The sequence below is a fragment of the Musca autumnalis genome, unplaced genomic scaffold, assembly GCF_047663935.1.
Source record: "Musca autumnalis isolate F117 unplaced genomic scaffold, ASM4766393v1 scaffold_4, whole genome shotgun sequence".
Lineage (NCBI taxonomy): Eukaryota > Metazoa > Arthropoda > Insecta > Diptera > Muscidae > Musca > Musca autumnalis.
The window spans coordinates 50,801,837-50,816,735 of record NW_027411977.1 but is presented as its reverse complement, the minus strand read 5'-3'; the positions used below and the strand labels follow the sequence as shown (position 1 = coordinate 50,816,735).

General features: G+C 35.4%; 1 protein-coding gene across 1 annotated transcript; it reads right to left on the bottom strand.

Annotated features, from left to right (window-relative positions):
• Positions 1-12,915: 12,915 nt before the first annotated feature.
• Positions 12,916-14,259, bottom strand: LOC141402944 (uncharacterized). Its single transcript, XM_073985071.1, has one exon. It carries the CDS (start codon positions 14,257-14,259, stop codon positions 12,916-12,918), a length of 1,344 nt encoding a protein of 447 aa, XP_073841172.1.
• Between the last annotated feature and the right edge of the window lie 640 nt (positions 14,260-14,899).

Sequence of the window (14,899 nt, the reverse complement as noted above, 5' to 3'; positions counted from 1 at the left end):
TTTGCTTCTAAACGCTTTAAGGGAAAAGGTCATTAACATTTTTAATTATTATAATGTTTTAATAAATGTTTATGTTTATGCTTTAAATGCTCTAGGAATGCGTTAAAACTTATTGATATGACAAATTTGTTTGATGATTTGATTAATGTTTTAATACAGTTTAGTTCAATGGAAGCACGCCTAATATTCTGTTTGTGAGAGGAAAAAACTGGTTCTAGAGATCTTCTTGGAAGATGATGTGTCATTGCCCCAAAATAAATTGTTGAAACTAATAACTCACGGAATTGTTTAGCAAAACAAAAGAAAAATTAAAAGAAAATATAAAGCGGAGTGGATTTTGATATATAAAAATAAATAAACCGACCTTGGATTAAAGGCAATCACAAGGGACAAGGGGAAACTACCCGTCACACACACAGGTTATTTTTATGCGAACGAGAAAATATTAAAATAAAAAATGAAAGTTTGGCATCGGATGTCTTCAGTGATCGCTGTGCACGGGAAGGTGTGGTAAAAATGTATCTAGTCTCTACTCATTCCTCCCCGCTCTCACCCAAAAACTCAATTTTCTTTACCGCAAATTTTGGGCTTGTGACTACTGACTACACTGCTCAACAAAATTGAAAAAGTTGAATGTTTCAACCAAAATTGTTGTTGTTTCTAAATGAATTCGACAAGTTATTTTCAAATCCGGTCACGATTTTTCTCCATCAGCTCTTGTTCTTGAGATATAGCTCAAATCGGTTTTTACGAGTTTTACCCAGAATTTCGTTATTTCCGCATACAAACAAATATTTTTGCGGGTTTTTAGACACTAATTTATTAAGGAGATGTTGTACGTTCGATACAAACAGTTTTTAGAATAATTACAGTAAATATATAACGAAAAAATATAGAAAACAAAAATATAGATGACGTAATTGCAGCTTAAAGTGCGCAAAATATGCAATTTTTACAATGTCCGTCGTATGTTTTCTATATTTTTTCGTGATATATTCACTGTAATTATTCCAAAAACTGTTTGTATCGAACGTACAACATCTGCTTAATATATTAGTGTCGAAACACCCACAAAAAATACTTGTTTGTATCCGGAAATAACGAAATTCTGGGTAAAACTCGTAAAAACCGATTTTAAGCCATATCTCAAGAACAAGAGCTGATGGAGAAAACCGTGACCGGATTTGAAAATAACTTGTTGAATTCATTTAGAAACAACAAAAATTTCGGTTGAAACAAAAGTCGTGTTTACCAGTGCTATCAATCTGAAATGTTCACGTTGATTTCGGGCGATAACAAACCGTTAGCCACAAAAAATAAATTGGACCAGGTTCTGATACAAACTTCATTTTACAGTTCCACCTGATATACAAGATTTTGAAATGTTCAGCCTTATTTTGTAACCAATTTTCTTGTCAATCTTTGTAAAATTATTCTGATCCTATTGCGATTACAATATATTAGTATTAGTATTAGTATTAGTATTAGTATTAGTATTAGTATTAGTATTAGTATTAGTATTAGTATTAGTATTAGTATTAGTATTAGTATTAGTATTAGTATTAGTATTAGTATTAGTATTAGTATTAGTATTAGTATTAGTATTAGTATTAGTATTAGTATTAGTATTAGTATTAGTATTAGTATTAGTATTAGTATTAGTATTAGTATTAGTATTAGTATTAGTATTAGTATTAGTATTAGTATTAGTATTAGTATTAGTATTAGTATTAGTATTAGTATTAGTATTAGTATTAGTATTAGTATTAGTATTAGTATTAGTATTAGTATTAGTATTAGTATTAGTATTAGTATTAGTATTAGTATTAGTATTAGTATTAGTATTAGTATTAGTATTAGTATTAGTATTAGTATTAGTATTAGTATTAGTATTAGTATTAGTATTAGTATTAGTATTAGTATTAGTATTAGTATTAGTATTAGTATTAGTATTAGTATTAGTATTAGTATTAGTATTAGTATTAGTATTAGTATTAGTATTAGTATTAGTATTAGTATTAGTATTAGTATTAGTATTAGTATTAGTATTAGTATTAGTATTAGTATTAGTATTAGTATTAGTATTAGTATTAGTATTAGTATTAGTATTAGTATTAGTATTAGTATTAGTATTAGTATTAGTATTAGTATTAGTATTAGTATTAGTATTAGTATTAGTATTAGTATTAGTATTAGTATTAGTATTAGTATTAGTATTAGTATTAGTATTAGTATTAGTATTAGTATTAGTATTAGTATTAGTATTAGTATTAGTATTAGTATTAGTATTAGGGTGATGTAGGGGATGAAAGATACCAAGGAACGGTCCTGGCCGGCTTTAACATGGCAAAGCCCAGGATTTATCTTGGTTCCTCATTCATCTCAAGTGGACACTGACCTCCCTATGGTGTTAAAGGTAGTGATCTAACATGTTCCGCGCGTTCACCCATAAAAACGTTAAACACTTGGGTTTGGGTGTCGGGTTAGTAACGTTACCCTAGAAAAAGCCGCTTACTATGAAAAAACGAAAGAAAAGAAAAACAAACCCCTCTAAAATTAGCGAACCGCGCTAACCTTTTAATGGACCATGATCTGCGCATCTGCACCTGGAATGTTCGCACTCTTTATAGAGAAGGTGCAGTTTACGCATTGGCAGATGTACTTGCAAAGTACAAGGCCGACATTACTGCCATACAGGAAATACGATGGAGTGGGAAAGCTGCCATGACTCAAATCATGAGTTTGGTTGCGGATTCGTAGTTAGTTGGAGTTTAAAACATATGGTCTCCAGCTTCACCCAGTGAATGAAAGACTTGCTACAATACGGATAAAAGCAAAATTCTTCAACATTAGCTTTATCTGCACTCATGCTCCAAACGAAGACAAGGAAGAGTAGACCAAAGAAATACTCTACGAGCGCTTAGAAGAAACATATGACCTATGACTTTAAATTATTCTAGGCGATTTTAATGCCAAAATTGGAAAGGCGAATATCTTTGGTCCAACAGTCGGGAAATTCTGTCTGCATAGTGAAACGTCGAACAATAGAATGAGGCTGATATACTTTGCAGCTGCAAGAAACACGGTAGTTAGCAGTACCAGATTTAAGCATCTCGATATTCGTAAGGGATCAAAGAACAAGAAATCAAATTGATCACGTTGTGATAGATGGAAGACATGCATCAAGCGTGTTGGATGTACGATAGTTCCGAGGCGCAAACATTGATTCTGACCACTACCTTGTTGCAGCAAAGGTACGTAGCCGCCTAAACGTTGCAAATAAAGCACGAACAGACGCAACGCGGAAGTTGGACATCGATAGGCTGCAAACACAACAGATAGCCACAGCATATTCCACTTAACTAACCCAATTGCTTACTGAGAGCACTCCTTGTCCCGATAACAAAACAACACAATGGCAAAATAATACCCACTCCATGCAAACAGCCGCAAAATCCATACTTGGATACCAGAGACCTCCACAAAGGAATTCATGGTATGACCAGGAGTGTCGTGCTGCTACCGAAGAGAAAAATGCGGCATATAGGGCTAGTATACAATCAGTTGCAACGCGTAGCGAACGAGAGAGGTATCGGGAGAAAAGGAGAGAGGAGAAACGTCTTTTCTGCAAGAAAAAGAGAGAAATGGAAAAGCGGGAGTGTGAACAAATTGAGATGTACAGGAGCCAGAATGAAGTCCGAAAATTCTACCAAAGAGTGAAACATCAAACAGATGGCTTTGGTACAGGCACATCCTCCTGTAGAGACCAGCAAGGTTATCTAGTAACAGATACAGATAACGTGCTCAGTTTATGGAAGGAACATTTTCCAATCTGCTGGTATCCAATAGAACTGAAGACGACGAAGATACCACATATCCAATCCAAAAAGATGGCATTTAATGTATACCACCCGTCCAAGATAAGCTAAGGACAGCAATAATCCTATCTGAAGAATAATAAGGCAGCAGGAGTCGATGGCCTATCAGCCGGGCTGTTCAAAACCGGAGGCGAGACGCTGATTAGGTGAATGCATCAGCTAGTTATCACCATCTGGAAGGAAGCACGCGTACCCGACCCGATTGGAACCTGAGCATCTTGTGTCGCGTCCACAACAAAGGAGATAAGACAGTATGCTCTAACTATAGGGGCATAAGTCTTCTTCCTATTGCCTACAAAATAGTGTCAGGGATATTGTGCGAACGACTAAAGTGTATGATCAACGAAATAATTGGACCATACCAATGCGGCTTTAGACTTGGTAAGTCCACCATTGACCACCATTGAGATATTTACCCTGCGGCAAATCCTGAAGAAGACCCAAGAGATGCAGATCGACACCTACCACCTTTTTGTCGATTATAAACCAGCCTTTGATACCCCCCAAACTTTCAAAGGTATTCCAAGCCATGTCTGAATTTGGCATCCCCGCAAAGCTCATTTGGCTTCGTAAAATGACTTTAACTGACACTCGATCCTCAGTTAAAATAGGAAAGAACCTCTCTGAACAGTTTTATACCAAAAGAGGTTTCAGGCAAAGGAAAAGGTTATACGAAAGTCAAACGTTAAAAGAACTGGCACAATCTAAACCAATAGCCACAATTTACTTGGATATGCTGATAATATAGAAATCATAGTATGTACCTGATACCTTTGTGAAGATCGAAGGAGAATCTGCTAAAGTAGGTCTGGCTGTAAACGGCGAGAAGACCAGGTTGATTGTGTCGACGCGCAATTCGTCCAGAGAGGACAAACTGTTGAATCTAGCTCCTATAATTTTGAGGTAGTGAAACACTTCGTCTACCTCGGCACCACCGTAAACACAACAAGCAACATCAGTTGTGAAATAAAAAGAAGAATTATATTGGCTAGCAGATGCTACTTTGGCTTAAGTAAGCAGTTTAAAAACCACAGCCACATCTCGTCAAACAAAAGTAACACCTTACAAAACACTGATACTACCCGTGCTAATGTATGGCTCCGAAGCATGGGTACTTGCACAAGCGGACAAGGCAGAGCTTGGGACAAGGCAGAGCTCGAAGTCGTATGAACTACGAGCTATATCAGCTATACAAAGACATGAATATAGTTAAACGTATCGAGATGCAACGATTGCGTTGGCTAGGCCATATCATGAGAATGAGCGATGATAAACCCGCTAAAAAGGCGTATGAATACATGCCACATGGCGGTGCACGCAGAATCGGGAGGCCTAAGCTTCGATGGAGCATAAAAGTGGATGAAGAAATGAAAAGGCGCGGTATTTCAGAAAGCGAAGCGAAGAACAGAGAGAATTGGAGATCTTTTCTTAGTTCGGTCTGTGGAACAAGTGTTCTTTAATGGGCCAGCTAATTAAGTAAGTAAGCAAAGGTTATAGTCGGACGTGACCGACCATGTAATACCCTACACCACTGCTCTTGGGAATTTGCTTTCAACAAATCAAAATTCCTGTTTGCAACAAATAAGCTTATTGTATGAAATAACTTTGACATTGGGAGTCTAGGATCGATATTTCGCGGTGTTACATGTATTTTTCCCAAAACAAAAAAGCGTTTAGGACATTTTTATGATTCTCAAAATTAAAGAAGATTAGTGGAAAATAAATGTTATATCATTTTTGTTATCTCATGTGGCTCTAAAGTTTGTTTTCAATTATATATCTGCTTACAGTGACTTAAAAAATTGCCCATAATTCTGATAAATAAATATTTTAAAATCATTTTGTGCGTGAGGTTTTTTTCACCGAATCACCTTATAATTAAGATTTTATGTAGTCTTATGTAGAAACTCATCACGTTATGATACAGGGATATAAGGTTATAAAAAAGTGATAATATATACCCTCTCTCTACCCCTGAAGTGGTTACTCTTATGATTTTCAAGGACAAAAACTGTCACAGTCGAACTTTTATTACATAAATTAGCAGACGGTCTAACAAAAGTTCATCCACAAAATAAAAAAAAATTCTTTTATATTTCCATCAACCAAAATTCTACTTTTTTATTGAATCAATACCAAATGAACGAAAATATACATAATTTTTATGGGACAAGTTAAAACTGCATTTTTTCCTGTTCATGCAAAAATATTGACATTTTCTTTATGTATTTTTTATGTATTGATTGAGTTTTTAAACGGTTTTTGTGAACAAACAAAAGATCTCACAAAAATAGTAGTCTATGAAACTAGTGCGGTTATCTTCAGTTATTATTGTTTAAACTTCCGTGACCTACAGCAATCATTATTGAAAAAGTTAATGATCTTTTACACACAACTTTTTGTAGTCAGTAGTTTAAGACAATAGCTAACCATAAAAATAAACATTTCCACAAAATGTTGCTGTTGTTTATAAACAATTTAAAGGAATTAAAACGTGAAATGTTAGATGTACAAAACGATTCACTGAAATATACAATTTTAATAACCTAAAAATATTTTTGTTTATAGTTTCTGGATATTAATTTTATTGAAAATAATGATTGATGAGTTTTAAAAAAATTGTTAACAACATTGTTTTATTATTGTGTGTTTGTTCACTGCTAAAAGTAATTTCCAGAGGGAAGTTGTTTTACGTTCCGAAATTCGTTCTAAACCACTGTCGACTGCCAGAAGATTACTTACTTAGTTACTCCGATAAAGAACATTTGTTCCCAAGTTCATCTACGAATGGGTTTCTAAACTCTCTGGTCTTTTAATGGGAATTTCCAATTTTGAATATCCTATCGGATTTTAAAAGCTGAATTACCAAACCATATCATCATGACAATGCAACACCAACACATTGGAAAATATCCTTGAACAAATTTAAGTTCAAAGATACTTAAATTACAAATTCAATAACAATAACAAAAATAAATTTGAAAACTTAATGGAAATATTTGCAAGCTATACAAAAATAAATATGTTTTAATTGTGATACAATAGAATTTGATAACAATAATAATAAACATAAATATTAAATTGCTACTAAAGATTCACACTCCTTTTATGTCAGTACAACATGATCACATTAATAAAAACATTGTTTTCATTAAGGCAATATGGCAAATTTAAAATTTAATTTTTGTGTCAAATTAAATTTCACCAAAAACATCATTCAGTTTTCGGTGAAATTCAATTTCGGCCAATTATCGATCATTGACGCCGACAACAATGGCAATTGACCTTCAGAAATTTAACGAATTCCACAGCATGATTCACCCAATTCCCGTATTGATTTTGTTTATGAAATTAAAAATTAAAATGTAGTAAACAAAAACAAATAACCATTTACAATTGCAACAATAATGCTGGCTTTAAATACTTGTATTAAAATATACAGGTGATTACGTACACAGCTACATCAAATTTTTACTGCTAACTGAGATTGGAAAAAGTATCAAAAAATAAAAGTTTGTGTATTTCTGATTTAATAAGTAAAAAAAATCTGATTTTCTAAGTAAGAAATATCAGTCGACTTTGCCGACAGAGATATACCCTCAGCCTATGTGAATTGAAACATTCATATATGGACAGATTGAATGTATTGAGGGTATTTTCAGAATTTTTGGGTCCTTTTCGGACATTTGAACTTTCCGACAAAAATGTGGATTAGGATTAAAAGTGTTACGGAGGAGGTACTTGAAGGAATGGACCGACATTATCCATTATGGAAGTGAATATAATTTTGAGAGTCATATCTTTTCGATAGATATCGCCCCCACTAATCATTTCAGTGGCTTATAGTATAGCTTTTGGACCAGTATGCCAGGAAGCATGGACTTGTCCACGGAAAACATACTACCGCTGTAAATAGAACCACAACGAACAGAATCGTTATACATTTCCAAAGGATCTTCAAATAGAACCTTAACTGCACAAATGTTGAACTATTGTGGGAAGGTATCCTTAGGAGAGGATCAAGTTTGGACCAAATCGGTTTATCAGTTCGAGAGTTACCGTGCTCTCCAGCCAGTACATATGGTGCCATAGGGTTTTTACACCTTTTGGGGGTTTTCAAGAATTATGGACTTGCCCCTGAAAAAAAAAATTAACGTCGTAATTGAGCCAGCAATGCAAGTAGCTTTAACAAAAATCAAAGCTATTCGAAAGCAGGTCCTAAAATGAACTTATCCGAATTTTTGTGTGGGAGGTACGCGAAGGAGTGGACAAATATAGTCCACAATATATCTATACCTAGTAGATAAGTTAGATGGAAGGTGCTTACACCTGGGAAGTTGTTGTAGATTTTGAAACTACAATGTTCGTAGATGAGAAAAATCAAAAAACAAAAAATCGCAGGAACGCTTTTTAATAAATCGCGATTTAAGTTGACATTTTTAGGGTTTCTTTAGGTATTCGCGATGGTGCTTGTAAACCGCAAGTCCTATAAAAATGGGACTAAAGAAAATGTTGTAGCTATCAAAATTCTCTACGAGATTGAGCTTTACGGTATACTCGTTGGTTTTACCGTTTCTGAGATATAGAAGTTAACTAACTTTTAATGAAAAACGCTAACACAGGGTACGTTTTTCTGAATTCTGAAACAGCAATGTTTATAGCTGAGAAAAATTCAAAACCAAGAAAAAATCGCTGTAGGGATTTTGAAATAAATCGCGGTCAAAATTCACATTTTTAGGTGTTTTTTAGGTTTTAACAATTTTGGTTAGAAACCGGAAGACCAATCGAAATGGAGCTAAAAAAATGTTATAGCTGTGAAAATTCTCTAGAGGATTGACCATTTTTGAGATAAAAAAGCTTAGTTTACATTTTTAGGTTTTTTTGTTAGCATTTCGCGATTTTGCTTAACTATGGCAAGTCTTATCGATATGGGACCTGAGCAAATCTTAAAGCTGTGAAAATTTCTACAAGACTGGCTTAAGTAACCTATCCTAACTTGTACCATTTTTTAGATATATAAGTTTAAGTTGGGAATTTGCAGTCATGACATTGTTTTATAAGGGGGCGATACAGAATTGAATTGAATTTTAATTGTCCCAATTTGAACTTCTATATCTCAAAAACGGTAAAACCGACAAGAATACCGTAAAGGTCAATCTTGTAGAGAATTTCAATAGCTACAACATTTTCTTTAGTCCCATTTTTATAGGACTTGCGGTTTCCAAGCAACAACCTCTAAAAATGTCAATTTGAATCGCGATTTATTTAAAAAGCGCTCCAGCCATTTTTTTGTTTTTTGATTTTTTTCATCTATGAACATTGTGGTTTCAAAATCTGCAAAAACTTCCCAGGTGTAAGCACCTTCCATTTAAATTTGCTTCAAGAGCACCGTGTGTGTAAAGTATGAACCAAATAAGTCACTCCCATAAAGAGTTATCGTGAGCACAATTTGTCCACACATTTTTGAACTTTTGTGGGGGAGGTACCTGAAGGAGTAGACCGATATGGCTTTTCTTCGAACTTAAACTATGTTTTGTCAAAATGTTACGAAGGCCAAATTTTGGACCGAATCGGCAGACCCGTTCGAGGGTTATCTTGCGCTAAAACCACCATATATGGTGTCATAAGTGTTTTTTGAAACTTTCAGGCTATTTTCTCAGGCAGTATGGACTTGGTCCTGATGAAACTTGTATCGTCGTATGGGGGGCACAAAATACAGTACAGGTCATAAACTGATTTTTTTCGAAATTTTGTGTAGGAAGTACCCGAAGGGAACTCATCTACGAGTAAGTCTGGTAAAAATTTCACGATGTGCAAACTATGGGCCAAATCAGTTACTCCCTTCTAGAGTAATCGTGCGCACAATATTTCCGAACATTTGTGGGGGAAGTACAGGAAGACGTGGACCGATATAACCCATCTTCGAACATAAACTAAGTTAGGACAAAATATTACGAAAGCCAAATTTTGGACCGAATCGGTTGATCCGTTCGGGAATTATCGTGTGCTCCATCCAGACAGCAGACAGACGGACGGACATGGCTATGTTAACTCCAAATTGCCTAAAACGGATTTCGGATAAACGATGCCATCAGGCAGTCTTGGATAGCATTTGCACTGATGTAGTTGCACAGGTAAATCCAAAATATAGTGGGAATGTCGTTCTTCTGATGTGATCGATGGGGGTGGTCATCAGAAATATGTGGTCCTATTTGGATTTGGAATAAAACTCAAAAGTGTTGCGGAGGCATTAGGTTCTCTGAGAGGTTTTCTTTTACTAAACACGAGAGATGAAAATACAGAGAACGCGAGGACTAGTATCGGTAACAATAATATCGCTGTAAACATGACTATGTTAAATTTCCAAATGATCCTCGAACAGACCTTAAATTGCACTTTAACAAAAATGTTGAACTTTTGTGAGTGATTTACCCTAAACAGTGGAACGATATGGTCCTTTTTCGAATTTGAACTAAGTTTGGACGAAATATTCAGAGATCCAAATTTAGGACCAAATCGGTTTCTCCGTCCAAGATATATCGCCCGTTTCATTTTAAGAAAAATATTTGAACTTTTGTGTTGAAGAGGCACCGGAAGGAGTGAACTGATAACAGCCATCTCTGAGCTTTATCCAAGATTCGCCAACCAATAGGGGTTTCTACAGTTTTCCGGCCATTTTCTGAAGAAGCATGGACTTGAACCCGAAAAAACAATTAAGAGAGCAGGTCTTATGTACACGAAGGAGTGCACTGTGAACTTGTACCGTCGTATGGGGGCGGTAAATACAAGCTATTATAAAACAAGTAGGAAAAGTCTATAGTCGGACGGAGCTCTCCACGGAACTTCTTTTAAATGATTGTGAAAATTTAATTATCAAATATCAGAGATGTAATGTATAATACTTATGACCAAAACCAAAAAGTTATCTAGCATGACAAAGATATTTTTGTAGCAGGAAAGGAAAATTTAGTTCACACAAACTAAAATTTATTGAAACCCACTTATGTAGTACTACCACTTCCGTTGTTTAATCGCTACGTTATTGAAATTTTTACCAATTTCACACGTTTCGGTCCATTTAACCCGCAAAGTATTATCTGATCTTCACGCTGGTTTGTACGCTTCTTCTTCGTCATAAACTCAAACTTTGTTTAAAATTTTGCGGGTTATTTTTTTACCTACAGAGCCGCTACAAAATTGGTTAAAATTTTGTTTTTGGTCCATTTCATCCCCTGAACATTTCACGATCATCACCAAAAACTAATCATTTCCAATCTGGCCCGAACCCAACCTCCTTAAAAAAATTCGTTACAATCGGTCCATAATTGCGGCATTAAGCTTGTTTACAATTTTTAATGGACGGACACACATCGCTAATTCGCTTTATCTCGTCGAGATATGAATTTTGGCATACCAAATAAGGGGTCTAGGACGAACTTTTGGAGAGACAATATGTAGCATGGGATAAAAATGTGGTTCTCTACACAGAACCCATTATATATTAGGCTGTAGGCCCGTTATCTAGCAAACACCTTATTGCAATTTACATCAGAGGAAAGGTCAGTATATTTTCCATATGTAGGCTACTTTGCGAAATATAAATGGTAAATTTCAAATTTCCTTTTCAATAACATTGAAAAAAAATTAAATTTTTTTTGCGAGCACATCCACGATTTTTGGTTCTTACGTTAAGAAAAAAATTGTGGTTTCAAATATGTTCGCGTTCACAAAATTGGATGCTGCACTCTAAAGTTATAGGGGGTTTTGTTTCCTTATAAAAAAAATATTTAAAAATTTCCTTTGGGTTGTAATAAAAAAATGTATACATAAATCGTTAACAGAATTTGATATCTATCCGTGAAAGTATATTTGCTTTTTCCGATAAGCAATAGAAATAAGTAGTAGAGCATAATAATGACATTACTACCAAAGAAAAAACACAAAAATTAAAAGGCGTGTAATTCGCGAATCCGTTTAAATCAGTTGAGGTGCATTTGCTTTTCGGATACAGGAAGTCCATGTCTATCAATATGCATGGATTTTCCCATGTTTCATTCAGCGGCAAAAGTTTGCCATCAGTTGCATCTTACTATTCAAAAATCCTTCAAGTGGGCAAAAATTACGCGATGTGCATATGATTATAAGGTGCATCCGATTTCAATGGCCGCCTATTAAAAATACGTCAATATAAATTATTTTAGACAGATTCGTCAAGAACTGCGGATGTGCCACCACATTCTATTTTGGGATAAATAGGGATATTTCTCCCGAATCTTTGTAATTTGTGACACACCTTTTTGGCAAATATTATAATCGCGTATAAAGGATTACTGTTTATTGAATGGACTGTTTTGTCCTTCAATGAGGTTTTAAATGTCGTTTATCAAGGCGGATCACCAAGATAAATTAAATGAGGTTGTAGATGTCGTTTATCAAGGCAGTGTCACCAAGATAAATTATAGTTTTAACACAAGCACATGAACTTGGTTAAATCGGAGAGGAAATGATGTATGCACAAGAAGGCTTTTTCAAGTTCTCACATTCTTTATTGATAAAACGGTTCTTAAATACTAACTTATTGCTAAATTGCACATTTCGTTTGGTGTCTAGTGTGTTGTAGAAATTGCTTAATTTACAAAATAATTATTATGAAAAGAAACGTTGTGGTTCATTGCCCCACAACAGTACTACAACATTGATTTTTTACATTTTTAGGTAATGATAGTAAATCTGCGTTTGCACCTTCAAGTAGAACATTTAGTTTGTTTGCTTTTTGCAATGACCTACTGTCTGAGTTATTATAGTTATACGATATGAAGAATTAACAATTTCATTAATGCATTATGTGCTTAATCATACTAGGCAATGTGAATGTCTGAACACACTCCCCGCCGTTGAGCCATGCTCAACTGAAATTTGATGTTCTGATACAACAGATGTTAATTGCTGCTGTTAAAAAAAGAAGTGCAGTAGTGTGGTTATTCTTGACTTAGACACCAAACAAACTGTTTGTATGAATTTTATTTTCTTATGGATATTATGATACGGAAATAACAAATTCTGATGACGCGACATTTTGACGGACTGCTGCTATGGGAGGTTGTTGACTTGGCTCCATTTTAATGAATTGTCTTCTTTTGTAGAGTGCTGTTATAATAATTCCAATTGCAAGAATGAGGGCGGCGTAAGCTACTGTTGCATGATGTCTCTTGATGTTGTCAAGTTGCAGTGGCAAGTCAGTTAGAACTTGTTGATGAAGTTGATTTTGAATCTCAGATATGTTCTTGATGTGGTCAATGTAGTTTCTAAGATGTATTTTGCCATATTGTGTTTTGTCTGGATAGCTGATTTCTGTGACGTTGGCGGTGGCTGTGTATGATGAGTGAAGGGATGATGAATATGTTTGATGTCCCTGAATGAACATTGACCTGTACTTTAGGGTACAATCTGAACTTATTTTAATGAGTCCGGTGCCCTGCAATATTACTCGAGAGTGTTCCTGATTGCATACAGTGGTTATTTGAGTTTGATGTGACATTGTATACATCCACTGGTTGCCGTGTTTTAGTTGTGTCATCGACGTGTTTTCTATGAATGGGTCCACGGAACAACTGGGACGAGTGATATTATTGAGAAGTGAAATTTCGCATAGGCACTTGGCTGCGTCTGCATTGAATTTGGACTGCATATTTGGACATAAGACTTCATCTTCTGTTAGTGGTGTGCATGCTGCCCATTCTTGTTCTGTTAATGTATAATACTCATCTCTGTGGGCAGTTATAGCGATGAGGTCGCTGCATGGCCTAATGATCATCATGGTGCTATTGATAGGTGCAGGAATTGGATGTAGCTTAAGCAGTTCCAACGATTCTGGGTCACATAGAGGAATTGTTATGTAGAAAATTATATGATTTTCTGTGATTCCTCCCTTTACATTCATAATTTTGTAGAGCTGCAGGAGATTCTCTTGACGGACAGGTAGCTGCAATGCTGGTGGAAGATGATTTCGGACTTGTATGAGCTCTGATTGAAGTTGTAGCGGTGATAGTAACATTGGGCTGATTTTCCCATGATGTGAATCGGACAATGTTGTTATTATTGCTGTTTGTATTCGGTGTAGCCTTACTGATATCAATGTCAATTGAGAAGATAGTGACACCATATTTTGGAACAGATTAAATTGGTGATTCTCTTGTTCGTTTTCGTGTAGCCGTTTCTCAATGTTGTTCATTTGATAATCGAGGCTGTCGAAGTTTTCTTTTAGTTGTAGTTCATCTTGTTTGAAAATGTTGAGGGTTGAGTTAATAATTGAAGTTTGGTTTTTTAAGAGCTGTTTCATGTGGTTTTCATCTTCCTTGATCAAGGTAATAGTGTCCGACATTTGTTCCGCGAAATTTGAGTCCAAAACTCCAAAAAGTGAGTTAGCAATGTTTCCAACAATATTTACAGCACCACGTTTGCTTCTCTTGTTTTTTAGTAAAAGGTTTCCGTCCTTGAGGTATGAGAAACTGAGTTCAAGGGTATGCAGATTGTTCAGACATGATGCCCTTTGGGATATGAGGGTGCATAACTTCTGGAGTGCCAATGTGCCATTTGTAAATGTGTTCATCTCTCGCCAGTATGGTTGTAGTTCGTAGTACGTTATGAGTTTCCATTCAGATCTTGAGATACGTGTGCTGCCAATTCCTTCAAAGTGTATTCCAATGTTGGGTTCAAACTTGGTTACCTCTATTTTGTTTGCACAAATTAAAGGAAGTGCAAATAGAGCGACGATCATCGTTAGCATGATGCTGGAGCTTGAAGCCGTTCGTTTCTTTTTGCTTGGACGTTCGTCTGGAGATGCTGAAGATAATTGCGTTTCCTGCTCTTCCTCATTGATCGGGTTTGGTGACAATTGCATGCTCGGCTGATCTTTGCATGTATTGTTTTCTTCGAGTTGCGGAAGTGGTGCAAAATATTGGATGGCTCTTTTAAAAACTCCGGATGCGGTTTTTACGTCAGCAACTCTCACTACATTGTCG